The 17,731-nt window shown below is 42.1% G+C and overlaps 1 protein-coding gene across 1 annotated transcript; it reads left to right on the plus strand.

Annotated features, from left to right (window-relative positions):
• The first annotated feature begins 2,642 nt into the window (after positions 1–2,642).
• LOC134190850 (inner centromere protein-like) lies at positions 2,643–17,667 on the plus strand. The gene is made up of 7 exons (XM_062659382.1): positions 2,643–2,710; positions 9,912–9,980; positions 10,041–10,595; positions 10,662–10,799; positions 12,295–12,374; positions 12,454–12,698; positions 16,718–17,667. The coding sequence occupies exons 1-7, from the start codon at positions 2,659–2,661 to the stop codon at positions 17,541–17,543; spliced, it is 1,965 nt and encodes a 654-aa protein (XP_062515366.1). The 5' UTR covers positions 2,643–2,658; the 3' UTR covers positions 17,544–17,667.
• Positions 17,668–17,731: the final 64 nt, after the last annotated feature.

A 17,731-nucleotide genomic window follows, 5' to 3' on the forward strand; every position in this document is an offset into this window, starting at 1 on the left:
CACTATCACTTGTAACCTTAACAGAAGTGAAGTTCCTTGGTGCATCACTAGGGTAGAGTTGAATGGTGAGAAGATCATCATACACCCAGTGTTCGAAATAGTGGTCAGACATGGACATTTCCGAACATTTTTGGTGTTTGCCCAATCACGTACGAGAACGTTCGGACAAGATGTCTGGTCCAGTCCATCAAACTAACACAGAACTGTAGCGCAGCATGAAATAAACAGTCACCATCACCTGTAACCCTAACAGGTGTGAAGTTCCTTGGTGCATCATTAGGGTAGAGTTGAATGGTGAGAAGATCAGCATCATACACCCAAGTGCCCATAATAGTGGTCAGACATCGGACATTTCCAAACATTTTGTTTATGCGATCGCGTACGAGAACGTTCGGACAAGAAGTTCAGTCTGTCAAACTAGAAATGCAACTGTAAAGTTGCCGTAAAGGGATTGTCTTGCTCTCAGTTCACAACTTATCATTTTCCACTACAGCCACACAGTCTACGGAAACAGCCCACGCGTTATCTTTCAAAACAAGACCCAGATTATATGCATCTCGTTGTGTTACAATGTTCCGTATTCGGGTGCTTGATATGTCAACTACTTTACTGATAATCTGTGTAGCCACCAGAGCTTTTTCTTCTCCATTGTCGCAACGTTTAGTGAAAAGGAGGTTTGGAGCATAAATTCAACAATAGGTAGGATGCAACAGAGGACGAGTTTCGTAGGAGAGGGACGGAAGTGGACGTGCTTTGATGCTGTCACCGCCATGGCGCCTCACTTCGTGAATTTCGTCCTAGAAAATGAGATGACCAGCTACTCTGTTTCGATCAGCATAGGATGCAGTGTATCTTAGTCGATTACTAACAGCAGTTTGTGTTGGTCTCGTGATTTCTTTTGCACAGGAGGGGATGATGAAACGGACGGAAATGACTGATCTTGAAATGCACGGTGTGTGGTAAGTACATTCACTACGAAGTACGGGCGCTTTTGTATGAATCTTCAGGCCTTCAGGTGTGCGCTGATTGTTTTGGAGGCAATTTTTTGTCATCTAGGGTGCAGGCAAGACGATTTTTGTCTAGATGGTTTTGTGCCTTACTGGTTGGGAGCGGACTTTTGAACCTCCTGTGCATTTAGCTCCACTGCTAGAAGGCAATTTGTTTCCCTCATGCTATTGCATTGATGTTTTTCTTTACACTTTGCAAGAGCAGCACCAAACCGCTGCTTGTGAAGGTGTCTATCAGTTGCATGAAATACGAGTTTCGTCGACTCTGGTCAGCTCTTGTGACAAACAGTAGGAGGGGCTGATGGTAGTAGGCGGGACTTAGGCTTTTGAGCTTTGCTAGATGCTTACCCGTACTCGTTGTTCCGCGTATTTCAGTCAGCAAACGTTGTACAAGCACTCTGACAAGTTGTACAACGTTGTACAAGCACCTTTACTCTATTGTACCTGTAGCTGAACGTTGTTACATTGGGAAAAGAACGTCGAACAACTAAAGGGGTCCTTGTCGTTAAATCTTGCCATAGCAATGCAAGTAACCCAGTGTGAGCATTCACATTCGATAACAGGTATAAAGTCAAGACAACCAATCGTTTCCGCTGATGTTTGCGCTTTGGGATTATCCGGGTACTTTTGAAAGATAGACTACGTAGTTGTTCCGTGCACTGACAGAAGCCGAACAACGAGCATTCGTCTAAGAAGAGCTCACAGCTCTTCAGTCAGTAATTGAATTTACAGACTACTTCATGCAGACTAGTCACAGGTGCTCCAATGCAGCCAGCTGCAAGGTCGCAGATGTGATTGAGGTGTCTTAGTACACCAAGAGATTCGTGGTAGGATTAGTGTTTCTCATGTATTAGTTAGCCAGAAGAGGTGCACAAAAGCAAATATGCCCAACCGGTCTTGTGAAATGGATTAGAGTCACGTGATGTAATAAACTGCATGGCATTCTCCGACCACAACTTAAATTTGTCTGCTGTAAATTTCTTTTAGATGGTATCTTGTCACTCTTCAATCTAATAGCCCATTCACACTAGCGTTTGTAACTGTGCCAGCACGGTGCGCCACAGTTTGGTTCGGCTTCACTTCGCAGTGTGAACGCCGGCTAGACTGAACTGAACCAAACCAAACCGTGTTGAGCTGGCTCACCTCAAGCTACCGTGCCACCACGGTTCGGTTCAGTAGTCCAGTGAAAACTTGTCTCTGAGACCTCGGTGTTGTACATCTCACTGCGATGGACTGCTGAGATGCCAATTAAAACAGGACAATCGCATCTTGCCTACAATCCATCACAAGAACTATCCGGATATGCACAGTTAGCTGAATACACGCCCACTTTCTTTGACTACGCACCCTCAGCGCGCTTTCAGCCTTTGTCAGTGTGAGCGCAGGCCAACACGGTTAGCTGACGCGGTTCGGTTTGGTTTGGCTCGGTTAGGCTACCTAACCATGCTAGTGTGAACAGGCTATTATACTACTCTCTGTTTGCTCTAACGAAAATCCGCTCTAGTTCTGCTGTCTGGTTGTCTTACATTATGTTTTTATAGTGTCAATTGAAACCACATGCTCTACCATTTCATTTTTGTACAGTTGAATTCCAAGGTTGTATCTACACTACAACAAACTACGAAAATGAAAACTGCATATCAAAGACTAAATGCAGAGTAGTCTTTGTTATTGGGCTCAAACAGGACGTTCTAGCTGCTACTGTAAGTGTCTAATTGTGGTCCTACGTGGAGTGGATAATAGCGATAATGGAACACCTGATGGGTGAATTCTCATTTGAACCTTGCTAATCCAAACAGCCTCGTGCCAAGCCCTGTTCGCATTAGTGAAGTTTTTTTTGTTCAGATTACCAAGAATGCCAAAACGGGTAGCCTTGAAGGTCCAGACCTTGCCTCGGACACCAGACCATTGGCACATTTAGGTATGTCTTTACACATACCGTACAAGATAAAACATTGGCGGAAATTTATTTTGGCGGTTTGCTAAGAAATTGACGGACAAAGCATATTGGCAGATTTTATTTGGCGGGTGGACATTGTTGTTTAATAACTGATATATGTCTTACCATAAGTGGTGTTGATGTGTTTGTGATTGACAGCTGTGTTCGGGCTCACATTTCCCTAACTTACTGCATGGTCTTCAACTACTGCTTAGGCACAACAGACGGCAAGCAGGGATTACCTATACCATCTTGCTGATCCACGTGCCTGATGACGTCAACATATCCCATAGGCCAAATTAATGGCGAAGTTTATATTGGCGGTGCTGAAAAATCCGCCAATCCACCAAAATAATTTCCCACCAATGTTTCATCTTATACGGTATGTTATGTTTGTGGTAAAGCAGAGTGGAAGATAACGCTTTGACACCGGATATTGTCAGGTCAAAACAAGTCCATGTCCGGCCATAAATTGTGTTGACCGAACACTGATTACTGCATGGAAAGGTCACACAAATGGCATGATCCGGACATTCATGAGCCAGACTTAAGGGTAACTGCAAAGCAAAAATCAAAAATTCTTCTATGTTGGAAATTGATAGTTCTAGTTCCATACATGACAGGAAAAATAGTTTTAGATTTTAAGTTAAGTCTTTGCTGAGATATAGCAGGTCAAAGTTGCTTCCAGTTCTTCTAGTTCCGGTAACGGGCGTGGTGTATGCACATGTCACAGAGGAGAGACTTCACACTAGCGTGTACTGTCCACAAAGGAATCTGTGGCAAAAGAATGGTTCGGTGTTGCGTGGCTGCAGGATGCACCAATTCACACAAGTCATATGCAAGCGTTTTTCAATTTCCGAATATCTCCAAGCTAAGAAAAGAGTAGAAATCGCAAATAAGGAGGACAATTGCAGAGACTTTTGTCTCATCCTGGCGACTACTACTGAGTACGACGCAGCCTACTGAGTGGACAGGAGTCTGTAGTAGCCACTTTTAGAATGATTGCTTTGAGATACGTACAGCCAGGTCTATTCATGAACTTGGTCTGGGTTGTAGAAGAGCAAAATTGAGGCCACCATTTTCCATCTACCTGCCTCCACGCTTCAAGGTCACAGCACTCCGCAAAACAAAAGGAGAGCCGCATTTGAAAAGCGGGAAAAATGAGGTTAACCCTTTTCGAACCGCGCTCCTAAATAATATTACGTAGAGATTACCGACATTCTGGCGGGATCACGTATATCACCAAGAATGTACTTATTGGGTAGCGCACGCACGTAAGCTACATTCCGCTTACCTATTATTCGCAATTGTAGCAACATTATAGACACGAAAATTACAATACATACACAGTTGAAAAGCCTGTTAATTGCACTTTCGAATGATACAATTCTCGTAGCTATTGATGATTGTTTTGATACGTTCACGTCGACTTCCTGTCTACGCTACACTAATTGAGTCGCCACTGTCTTCATCATCGAGAAGATCTGCTTTCTGGTGCGTCGAATTGTCATCTAGAGAGCTAATAAACGTAGAATATTAGAAAACGGTTTGAAAGATTGTTCTAGACTGCATTCTCTAACCAAAACATATGGGTACATAGCCATAGCAACAGAGGACATGCCATTGCTATGGACATAACTTAAAATTCTTGCCAACAGCTAACGGCCAAACTTGCAAAACAGTTACTGAAACGCTTACTGAAAAGATCGTGAAAAAGCGAAACATTTAGACATCCAAATGATATACTTACATCACGGTGCGTCATCGCTGTCTTCATAAACGGAAAATCTCACTTGTTCTCCGTTGCATCGGCCTCAAATGATGCGTTTGAAGCGAAACACACATAAGAAACGTCTGAATGCATTGTTTTTGCCTCTAAAGTCTTGGCGAAATGTCCTCGAAGAACAACGTACGGCCAGGGCGTCGTGCACCGTCTCAGCAAAAATTGTGACGAAGGCACGTGTGCCGCTAAAATTTGGCCTATGTATAGGCACGCCCAAAGGGTGTGTCTAATGGCTAAAAATATTTTTATTGGCTACCGAAGCACAGGAAGATGCCTATTCAACTCCAAAGTCACGTGGTCTGTAATAAGACATGGTGTGACGTCATCACAACAAGCGATATCTGGCAATTGCGATCACGTAGACAGCTCAAAGTAGGCTCATTCAAAGAGAATTTATTAGCAATTTGTTTAATCTATAATTTTGTCGATGGAAAGTAAGGCTCCATCTCGGGGGAAACGGCAATGCAAACCCGGGTACTAAACGGAGGCGGAGTAAAGGTAATTTAGCATGTGATCGAACTTGACAAAACGTAGTCTAGTGTGCACTATTGACAGGTACTGGAAGGGTTAAGGAAGAATCTTGTGCAGGACTAAAAGTACTGCAAATGGCTAGGAGAGATCAGACTCTTGATGACTACATTTGCGTGTAGGTGCTATCCTCATGTGTAGTGAATGCAGTCATATGCATTACAGTATACTGTACGGTGAAGTCAAACCTTGCGTCAACGTGAATTCAACATACGAATGTCAACTCACTAGTGCACTGTGCCACTATATTGTCGCTAGTATTCGACATTATTATCATGTCATTATTTGAGACAACCTCAAATATGTTGACAGCACACGCTCTCCACACGAGTATGTATTCATCATCTCACAACAACCGCAGCTGCACCTGTGGTGGTTGTTTACTTACCCGGATGTGCATCGATTACATTTGCTACTCTTACTTCTGCTTGCAATTGGTGACAGGCTATCGGGTAGCCTGTCCTCTTCCTTGTCCGCTTCCAAGGCAGCAGGCGATCTCAAAGCTTTAGAGATACTGTTGCTGAGCTTGAACCTGTGTGGTCTTGTCACTGTAATGGCTCCCAGCAGATCTTCTTTATCCTGCAGTTCATGCGATGACGGAACGTTATCATCACGTGAAAACCTCTGGAGGGCTCTTCAGAAGAATTAACTGTTGCTGCCATTGCCTCTACCGTAGCAGCATTGCCATGGATATGAAGATGTAGTCATTTTACAGGCGCACACGCGTCTCCCTTCTGTGACGTGTACATACACCACGGCCATTACCGGAACTTGAAGAACTGGAAGCAACTTTGACCTGCAATATCTCAGCGAAGACTGAACTTAAAAATCTAAAGCTATTTTTCCTGTCATGTATGCAACTAAAACAATCGATGTCCAACATTTTTGCATTGCAGTTACCCTTAAATCAGTATGTGCACTGTAGGAGTGTATGGTTTCTTACTGTATATCTAAGCTTCTGTGCGGAGTGGTGAGACAGGTTACTGAGACAAGAATTGCAGGAAGAACCATGCACTACAATTAAGGACTTGGGAGACGTTACCTACTTAGTACAGTAGCTCAGTAATTGGTTATTTACGTAATGAGTGCATTCTTCCTTTTTGTGCTCTAATAATTGTTTAGCCAGAGGGGGAGGATCTCCAAACAAAATTCAGATTGCCAAAACTAAACACAAATTTTCGCCTGTTGCACAGCACCACACATGAGGAGACCCTGATAGTTGTGACAACAGAGCCCTCAAGGTGGTACCAAAACATCCTGATTTGTAAATGTTTTGTTTCTGTGTATGTGGTCAGAAAGCGCACAGTGAAGGGCCAGTAATTGCAATGATTAACAGGAAAGAAAACAAGTGATAAGAGTGCCATTCACCAGGTTTGTAAGTATGCAGTGATGCACCAGTCATGCACTGTCTTTGACTTTTCATGAACATGATCATCTATAGTCAATTGTTTACAGTCCTGTATGTTCTGCTATTGTCTCACACAATATTAAAGGTGCCCGCTTACGAATTCACGTGCACGCACAGACACACCCATGCAAACTTGAAATCATGCCTTCATCCACAAATTTACTATTTACCAGTTTGAGACAGCTTGCTGTTGAATGACAAAGCAATTTCTCAATATTTTTCTTGTTGCACGGGGTCTGGAACTTTGAGGCCAGTAGCTACCATGCACGATAGATGCATGATCCGAGTTGTCGGCGGTGTCCAGTACCTCTCCATGGCTACTTTCATGCTCCGAGTTTCGGATGTCATCATGGTAGTACGATAATGCTCTGGTTTCCATTCATTTCCGGGTCACTTGCAACAAGAAAACGATAGACAAAGTGCTTGTCATTCAGCACAAGCTATTTCAAGATGGTAAATGGTAAATGTGTAGATAAAGAACCTAGCACACTTGTTAGCTTTCTCGAAATATCAAGTACGAGGAGCGAAACTGCCGTGGCAGACAAGAATGCGATCCGCCTTTCTCTTTGCACTAGGAATAAAGACTATGTCATAGAGCGTAGTCCACCCTAAGATGTTTGCTTGCTCTGCTTCGTTATGACATAACTTGAAATCGTGGCTCTTTTTCAAGTTTTCGTGGGTGTGTTTGCGTGTGCTCAGTGAATCATGAGAAGGCACCTCATGTAGCAGGTGCCCATGCAACATTCACTGAGCACACGTATTTTAGTATGTTGTCTCAAAGTTCTATATATTGCAGTGCTTTGAATGTGAATAATAGCAATAGAGCATTGTTTTGCAGGACCAGGACTGAATTTGAGAACATGGTTTTTAAATAATGGGCGTGGTCTGAAATGGGGCGTGGTTTGGCAGCAATTAGCAAGGTTCGACTGTAAATAATCATTGCCAGGAAGTCACAGCAATCGTGATGGTGTTGAGAGTTTCCATTGAGGATTGGGAAGCTTGGGTGGGAACTGTTGACAAGCACTAATTTTATGGTACTGTAATAAGTCAATAACAGTTTGAGCCTACAGTAGTATCTGTATTAACAGTATTTATACTATTTGATACAAGGATCAGTATATGCAGCTTTACTGTTACTAGTCATTCAAGTGAATAATTGTCTATAATCAGCATGTCGAAAGACTCGAAACACGACTCAACTTTGCTTTTACTGTTTAGTTTCATAATTTTGTTTTACGTACATCATTATAGTTTCTAATATCATCTACTCCACAGACAATACGTAATATGTGGGAGAACCATTATAACATGGAAACTAGTCTGATTTTCAATCTCAAACTCCGTTGTAGACACTTATACCCCGTTTACACAAGCACTTGTAAGCAGGTCTTTGTCTTTGCGAGCCAGCTGTTTCCTGTCTGATACAAATTATAGTGTTGTTGATTTTTTAAAAATGATGAATTTATTTCCACTGCAGACAGTTGTGTCTCTTAGGAGTGCAATGAATTGCCTCAGCTTGTGTAATGCCTTACCGAACTTTTGTGCTCACGTAGCTGTTGAGTAGCCTCGTTCCCAGACTCGCGTGAGCCTGGCAGTGTCCGGTTCCCATATGACAATTTCAGCCTCCCGTGAGTCTGGACTTACCGTGCCTACTTTCACACACTTACTTCACTAAGTGTCACCTCACGTCATAGCCTTGGCTCCCCATGTGACTCAATAGTACCTACGTCACAAACTCACTTAGCTTGTATCTATCTAATGTGTGACCCAGCAGATTGTGTATCACGCCCAAGCCTCCAAACAGCGCATGGTGACTCTCCATGGTGAGTGATTCACCATGTTCAAATCTCAAGACGACTTCAGCATGTGGAAAGGTGAGTGTATTCTTACGTTATTGTTCTACTCTTGTAGACTGGTGAGCCTGCCAAGTCTAGTTACAGCGATCCGGACTTCGCGTGTAGTTCACTCGTTGATTGTGCGGACAAAGATGTCTTTTCCCTCTAGGATGGCCCTGGAGACTTCAAGTTTACCCTCCCGAAGTCATCATAATTGAAAACACGAAGACCGGACTGCAATTCCACGTCAATGTGTCTCTCATTGCCATTGCGCGCCCTACTGGCCTTTACAATAGAGTCTGCGCACTAGCAAGGGCCATGCAGATAGTGGATGTGCGACGAAACAACGAGGGAACTACATGCGAAGTCCAGATCGCTGTAACTAGACTTGGCAGGCTTGCCAGTCTACAAGAGTAGGACAATAACGTAGGAATACCCTCACCTTTTCCACATGCTGAAGTCGTCTTGAGATTTGTAGAGCGTGAACGTGGTGAATCACTCACCGTGGAGAGTCACCATGCACTGTTTGGAGGCTTGGGCATGATACACAATCTGCTGGGTCACACATTAGATAGATATAAGCTAATTGAGTTTGTGACGTAGGTACTATTTAGTCACGTAGGGTGCCAAGGCTATGATGTGGGGTGACACTTAGTGAAGTAAGTGTGTGAAAGTAAGCGCAGTGAGTCCAGACACACGGAAGGCTGAAATTGTCATACGAGAATCGGACACTGCCAGGCTCACGTGACTCTGGGGACGAGGCTAGCTGTTGAGTGTTTTTGGATATGATATGGCATGGTGACACTGAGTCTTTATTTAGCATTCATCACGTCTAAATTTGGCTGCATTTATTAGCCCACATTATGCCAAACAGTTTAAGTTAAAGTAGGGTTTTGGGGTTCCTTAGTAAGTTAGTTACAATTGAAATATGTTTGAAACAATTCCATGATGTCCACACAAACCTTTCTTGAGAGATTTGCGATCTTACCAAAAACAAATGTCTTGTTGTTCACCAAGATCAGGCAAAGTACTAACAGCTGGAACTTGCTGTGTAAGTATAATTATGTAACGGGAAGTCTCAGTATTTACCTTAGATACAGAGAGACAACACAAAATAGCTGCAGCTCACACTGTTGGTGTTTCTCAAAAGCAGTCATGAATTGCATGGAATTCAAACGCGGCTTAGTATATGTCAAATTTACTCGATTGCACATGGCAATTAGAAATAATTCTTTGGTCGCAAGTCCAAAACTCACATGCAAACGCGAGTGATTTAGTCGCACTGTACAACCCTGGCATGTGTGTTTGCAAGGGTGGGCAGGTGGATGTAGTATGTCCATGTGTTCAGGTAAATATGAGTGTATTCCAAAGTGTGCTAATGTATAATAGATGTATCAATCTTTCTCTCTAGATGACTCAGGTATGTTTGTGCATACAGCAAATGAAAGAGATAGAAACATTGATTATGAGCATCATAAAAGTATCTTTTGTATTGAATTATACCAATGCACCATACATGTACCTACAGATTTTTTTATAGATGTGAAAATTGCATCTGTACATGGAATTGCTATGCCGCAGGCTACTGATTTATTTGTCACCACTGCCAAACACCAAAACGAAGATCGTGTTAGCGAAACATCTTCTGTAGAAAGTAGTTCAGGGCTGGAGCAGACTGCTGATCCTTTGACTACATGTATGAATGACCAGTGGAATGACACTGTATCTCAGTTTACTACCTTGACATTATATGTGCCCTCTCAAGAGCAGAAAGATGGCAAGCCTGGCATCCCTGACATGAAACAGGAAGATGTTCATGTTACAGATACTGTGTCTTCAGAGCAGGCTACTTATCGTTTGGCACTTGATCAGCAAGAAGTAGAAGCTACAATTGCAACAGCTGTGTCTCCAGTGGTTTTGTCTACACGAATACCAACAAAAGGAACCCTACATGGAACACCTTTGTCTACAAAAACAGCTATGCCACCATTGAAACAGGATGTTCAAATCGTCTACAATGAAACAGAGCAACAAGACAACAAGCTAAGTCCAATCTCGCAATTTTCAAATTATTTTACTGGTGTTCAAGGGCAAGGTAAGACATGAGACCCTGCTGTTGATATCAATCATTTGCTATTAGAAATATTGGGATCTCTTCCAGAACCACATTCTTGTCATTCGCCAGTTCAGTTGATGCAACAAGAAGCTGCAGATGAAAGTAATCATTTGGTTTCTATTTCCAAGCAGATTGAAAACCATCAATCGGGAACACCAGTGGACTCTACAACATCAATTACAGGTATACTGTAGTGTAATCATGAAATTTTCTTAAGCAATTTAATTTGTAAATTTTGAAAATTTTGTAAATAAGACAAAGTTTTAAAATTTAATATCCTACAAATTTAAGTGGCCACTAATTCCATATTGACATCACGTAGGTCAGGTGACTTTCTCATGTCATGCAATCTCGTAGTCTTTGCGCAGTTGACGCGGGAATTGATTTGCAAGAGGCGTCTGTAAGCCCATGCTCATTTGCGAGTTCTGTCGATCCTTTGTACACGTGCTCTAAAGTTGGCAGACACACAAACCATTTTGCCTTCTTTGTTTCCTATGCATTTGGTTCAGGCAGAAATGGCGTACTTTTTGGGAGCCAGATACAGTGTACTTGTTCTGCAGGCTAGGGATGGCCTTACACAGTCACGAGAAGAAAGACTTCAGTATGATCAGAGACAGGCAGACATGTGACTAGGGTACCAAAGCATCTTCTACTGCTATCATGAGTACCCTTAACAGAATAACACTGAAGCTACCTGCAAGCGAGATGTTGGTGGAAGTGTCAACTCTGTTCTGAGGGTGTCAGAAGCTTCCGCGCACTGACGACAAATGACTTACAAGATGTAGCCAACAAATTTTCTCACATACGAAATTCCATCAATGTGAATACACGAAAGTTGATTGCCTACTAAAATTTCCAGGATTACAGTACTTTTGTGTATGTTTTTATTAGCATTCAGTTAAGTTTCATGTGATATTTGAGGCACACAAGTCACTACTAGTAGACTGATGATCATCACAGGACGGGCATATTTAGTTACAATTTCAGCTTATTGCACGAGCTTGCTCTTATGCAACACAGTCTGCTTTATGAATTGCCACCTGATCTAATATTAAAATCAAATGAAATAAGGAATTTGAAAATCTGATCAGATATATTCAAAGTAAGCAGTTGTAGTTTCATGATGTATGCCATGTCAAACAGGAGCATACTGTATATCATGTACATTTTAGTGCATACAAAATTTTGGTTAAACATATTTATGGTAGAGATAACACTAGCAAATGTACACCATATAGCAATTTCATCTAGTACTGAAACAGCAACTGAGGACGATTTGATTACAAAATCTTTTTCTCAGCCATAGTCAAGATTATGAAGCACTTAGGATTTCTGTAGTCTGCCTCTGGATCAGAATCAAGTTCAGTACAGCTCTACAGGCTCAAACTGTCCTCAGGGTCACATTCTATTTCAAAGCAATAGGGAACAGAAGCAAGTGCAGATGATACATACACAAACATAAGCTATTTATTCATCATCATGCGAAACAAAGTGTCTTGGTTGACACATCCTCAAGTTAGCAGCTTAAGTTAATATCAATAAGCATTCATTAAAACAAAGAAATGTACTAACAAAAACAGGGCAGTTAAAATTATCAATTTCACTTGTAGTTTTGTGGGAATTTCCATTAATTGAAGCAACACTACTCAGTAAAGTAATATTTGTTGTTCCTCTTTAGTTAATCTTGTCAATGGTCAACCACAAACATCAGTTGACTATGAGAGTGGTCAGTCAATCTTCCCATTACATCATGGCAAAGTAAGTAGAATGGTGCCATAATGTTGGAGTTGTCTTAAGAAACTGGTTTGTATATACTTCCTAAATAACAATTATTTAGGTCTGTACAGTGACTCCTGCAAGCAGGGGCATTTCAACACGATTAGATTTGCGAACAGAAACAGTTGTGAAGAACCTTGTAACAACTGTGAAGAGCTTTGTGGTAAGGAATACACCCACCAAGGACCAACAACTTCACAAGATGAGTAGGTTTAAGGAGGCTGTGGAGCAGAAGAAAAGAAAAATCAGTGAATACCAACGTGAGTTGCAAGCCAAACGATTGAAAAGGAATGAGGATATGAAAAAGTGAGTTAACATTAATAGTTTTGGCAATATACCATAGCTTAGCCATACCAAGCCCTGGGCATCAAATCTTTTTTCAAAACAGCGGGATCCAATTTTGCCTATATAAAAATCCCAGGCATCCATTGGTTAAAGCCATCAGCTATTAATTATTCTACAGTAGTGCAAAATATGCACTATTTTTATCATGTCACGTGGGTTTTGCCAGCCCTGATTGGTTGATACAGCGGGTACAAATCGTTAGTACACTGATACCGCCATCAAAGGCAACGCGTATACCCTACCATTGCTATGATCAACAGCACAACTCAGCTGGTTTCAATAACGCACAGATGATTTGATATGCCTTTAATGAGCTACTAAACAGCCAACGGACTTAGACTCTGTCTAATTAATTACAGAACGGTTACTGAACAAGTAACAAGTAAAATTTATGTACTCACAGCTCAAAATGAATGGTAATTCAAACCAACCAATGGCCTTGCATAATACAAATCACTTATCGTATGGGTGGATCTCGGATATTGTTGTTATTCCGCCTCGGGTGAGTGGCAACTAATTGCCTCGATAATTACCGTACTGACGCGAATAATACCCTAGGCCTCGAGTAGAGTCCTATCCCCACCTTTGGTCCAGGTCCTAAGATTTTCACACCCTTTTGTTCTTTAATTGGTGCTAATTGGCGCTTTCTATATAGACTAGCTTCTTTAATTGCCTACTACGCATTTGGCAACGTGTTCTAGGCAGCTATGCCCAAGAGATTGTAGCTTCACTGTTGAATACAACATCAGCGTTGTTGAATGGCATCAAGGCAATGGCTCGGTGGTGTCAAAACCACCAACCAATTTAGCATTGACAGGAAGTGTGTGCGGGATGGCTTGTCAGGTGGATAATTAGTTACTTGTCCATTGATTAAGTTAATTACTTCCACCAGTTAACACCTCCAGGTGTCAGGTTTTGAGTAAAGTCCCATCCCCTAGTTTACCTTTGATGCTAGCCAACCATGGGTGGGGTATTAATCGCGTCAGTACGGTACCTCTACTTCGCTTCCTAATTATTTCGCTTTTTAGCTGCCACTCCCCTCGGGGAATAACAACGGTATCCTCGACGTGCCCTATATAGCAATCTTGCTAAGTGTGAATTAAAGGGTAACTGCAACGCAAAAATCAAAAAATTGTTTTGGAAATTGATAGTTCTAGTTGCATACATGACAGGAAAAATAGTTTTAGATTTTAAGTTTAGTTTTCGCTGAGATATAGCAGGTCAAAGTTGCTTCCAGTTCTTCAAGTTCTGGTAACGCGTTATAACAGGCGTGGTGTAGTGTACACGTCAGAGGGGAGACGTAGCATGTATTGTAAACAAAGGAATCTGTGGCGAAAGAATGGTTCTGTGTTGTGTGGCTGCAGAATGCACTAATTTGCGCAAGTCATACTCAAGAGTGTTTTGATTTCCAAGGATCCCCAAGCTAAGAAAAGAGTGGGAATCGCAACTAAGGAGGACAATTGCAGAGACGTTTGTGTTGTCCAGGCGACTACTACTGAGTATGACGTGTCCTACTGAGTGGACAGGAGTCTGTAGTAGCTACTTTTAGCCCGATTGCTTCGAGATACGTACAGCCAGGTCTATTCAAGAACTTGGTCTGGGTTGTAGAAGAGCGAAATTGAGGCCACCAATTTCCAACTCCCTGCCTCCACCCTTCAAGATCGCAGCATTCTGGAACCTTCGCAAAAGAAAAAGAAGAGCCATATTTGAGAAGCGGGAGGGTAAAGACTCTTGTGCATGACCAAAAGTACTGCAAATGGCTAGGAGAGGTCAGACTCTTGATGACTATATCTAAACTCGCGTCTCTAGGTGCTCGGTCATCATGTGTAGTGAATGAATCGTATTCATTACAGTATACTGTACAGTGAAGTCAAACCTTGTGTCAACGTAAATTCAACGTATGAACTTCAACTCATTTTGTTCTCTTTCTCACAGCAAGAGTTTTGCATGAACACACCGGTACACTGTACCGCTATTGTTGCTAGTATTTGACATTATTATTGCGTCATTATTTGAGACAACCTCAAATACGTTTTGACAGCACACGCACTCCACACAAGTATGTATCCATCATCTCACAACGACCGCAAGTGCACCTGTGATGATTGTTTACTTACCCGGACGTGCATCGATTACATTTGCTACTCCTACTTGCGATGGTGACAGGCTATCGGGTAGCCTGTCCTCTTCCTCGTCCGCTTCCAAGGCAGCAGGCAATCTCAAATCTTCAGAGACACTGTCGCTGAACTCGAACCTATGTGGTCTAGTCACTATAATGTCTCCCAGCAGATCTTCATTCTGCGATTCATGCAATGACAGAACGTCAGCATCACGTAAATCCCTTCAGAGGTCTCTTCAGAAGAATAACTGTTGCTGCCGTTGCGCCTACCCTAGCAGCGTTGCCTTGGATATGAAGATGTAGTCATTTTTACAGACCGCTGACTATACAGAGGCACACACGCCTCCCCTCTGTGACGTGTACACTACACCACACCCATTATAACACGTTACCGGAACTTGAAGAACCAGAAGCAACTTTGACTTGCTATGTCTCAGCGAAGACTTAAAACTTAAAAATCTAAAACATTTTTCCTGTCAGCTGCAGTTACCCTTTTTAAAGTAGATTGATTCCAGATGGAAGAGTGAATGTTACTGAATGATGTTCATAATACTTGCACTCTTCTAGTTACTCAACAATTATTATAAAGGAAAGAATTGTTTGTTTCAAACTCTCATGAGTACAACAAACTATGTGGTTTAGAACCAACAGACTGATCATAATCATCTTGATGCTCAAAATATTCTGAAAGTCCTAGGGTGTGTTACACTGGACCCTAACGATGATTAGTTTGGTGTTACAGTAGTCCCTCTCATGTGCCCCTCTCATCTGTGACCACCTGTTTACGATCACACTAGCTGTGCACGGACCAAATTTGTATAGCAGCTACCTCTTGTCAGTGACCACCTCCGTAATACGACCAGCAACCGCTAAAATGTGTCATGTGCACCTCTGTTAGCGACCAACCAGGCCTCGGCGTATATACAATATTGGTGAACACGTCCAAGAAGTGTGGATCTACAACTACTCTTGGAATCTGTCCCTTATGTCTCAGAAACACAGATGCGGAAGACAGTGCTGGGCTTGACCTTGGTGATGATGAATATCTAGCCTGAGAGGGAGGCTGATGTCTACCTAGGGACTTTGCAGAAGTCATGTGAGCAGTAGGCATGTCACATGTACACCTGGGAGAGACCACCTCCGTTTTACGACCAAGTTTGGCGGGCTTTTGGGGTGGTTGCAAATGGGAGGGACTACTGTACACCCTAATCATGATTAGACTATGGAAGCAGCTCTAGCTAGAACAGCATTAGTGGTCGCATGACATCAACACACCATATGTGCTTATGTTTGCATGGAGACCTTCCTAAAAAACTTCCGCAAGTAGAAGATGACAGAATATCCACCCCTGTAGCTCCATAAAGTGAGATCAATATCCGAAATTTCTATTCTTCAGCCATTATTGTAATATTTGTGCAGTAGTACTCACGAAAAGCAGAAAGCACCACAAATTTTCCTGACATTCCCATATGCTTGGGAGATACACGCGAGGACCTAATTTGTGTAAACATGACTGCTGCTAGCATCTTTCTAATGCCAGTTTGCTAAAGACCATTGGGCTCACGTGTGCCCGGCGCAAATGCAGTCCTAGACAGTCCATCAGTTTTACTTGATTTTCCAGTCTGCTTTTTCTCTTCTTGTTTGATAAATGTTACCGTCAAGCATGTTTTGCCCTAGCCACCTCCTTCCCACTTTTACCTAGGTATAGATCAAGTATAGGGCTATTCAGCATAGGCTTTTGTATGCATTTCACACATTTTGTCTCTGTTTAGTTTGGGAAACGAATTCCCATGGGAATTCGTTTGTTTGTAGAAGGTTTTATATGGTCGTTACGGTATGTGATATAGCTGTGTCAATTTAGGAAACGGGAAGAACAAAGCCGCCAAGTGAGAGAGCGTCGACTGGCAATGCAAAGGGCCAAACAGGAGAAAGCAAAGCAAGCAATGGTAAGCAAAGTTAGACTGGTAGCAGAAAACAGTGAAAGGATACGACATGTGAGAGAGGAACAGTGCAAGTCAAAGAAGGAAATTTATGAGAAAAAAGCACAGGAGTGTGAAGAGAGAAGGAAGCAGGGAGAGGAACAAAGAGTGAAGCATTTAAATGAAGACAGCTGCAAAATGGTATTGGAACCTCACAAGAAAGTTGGTGACTGTAAAGCAGATAAAGTAGCAGCACAATTGAATAGGGTTCGTGAAGAAGCAGAGAAAAACAGATCAAAATTGAAAGAAATTTTTGCATCTGCCAAAATGGATGTAACTGCAAATATGGCTGCTGTTCCATTGCTTTCACATAGTGGGCAGTCAAGTCAGGATCACAACGACACATTCAGCATTCCGAAATCTGCAGCTGCCCAAAACTTAACCATAACACCAGGACTTGTGCATAAGGTGGCTGAACTTGTGTCATATGAAATGACTCCTGTTCAATTGGATGATTCAGATGATGACTTTGATGAAAATGATCCTAATTCTAACAGGATGATTCCAAAATGGGCTCGTTCCTCATCAGTTGCTTCTGCCATTTCCAAGCAATGTCAAGGTGAAACTGCTGAGATGATCTTTTCACCTAGTGGCCTAGCAACTTGTGATCTGACAAAAATTTTTGAGCGCCAACGGCCTCGCTACCACAAAAGGACCAGCTCTGCTGTGTGGACTCATTCTTCTCCCATAGTTTACAGAAACTACTAATAAGCCTGTTTTGTTTAGCTACATGACACTTTGGTGTGATTGTATCACTTAATTTTTGATTAGAATTATAGTAGATGTTGCTACAGGACACGTATTGGATGGTTAAGCAATAGCTAAAAGTTTACTTTTGTGTAATCACCCATTGACCATAATGTAGATTGATCATTCAACATCCATCTAAAGTCGTC

Source organism: Corticium candelabrum, chromosome 15 (assembly GCF_963422355.1).
Source record: "Corticium candelabrum chromosome 15, ooCorCand1.1, whole genome shotgun sequence".
Classification (NCBI taxonomy): domain Eukaryota; kingdom Metazoa; phylum Porifera; class Homoscleromorpha; order Homosclerophorida; family Plakinidae; genus Corticium; species Corticium candelabrum.

What these genes read in the sequence shown, in the direction of transcription:
- LOC134190850 (XM_062659382.1), top strand. Translation starts at nt 2,659, where the DNA reads ATGCAGAGTAGTCTTTGTTATTGGGCTCAAACAGGACGTTCTAGCTGC. An exon ending in AGGACGTTCTAGCTGCTACT is followed by an intron (nt 2,711 to 9,911) that starts GTAAGTGTCTAA and finishes CTTTCTCTCTAG; the next exon opens with ATGACTCAGGTATGTTTGTG. An exon ending in TCCCATTACATCATGGCAAA is followed by an intron (nt 12,375 to 12,453) that starts GTAAGTAGAATG and finishes ACAATTATTTAG; the next exon opens with GTCTGTACAGTGACTCCTGC.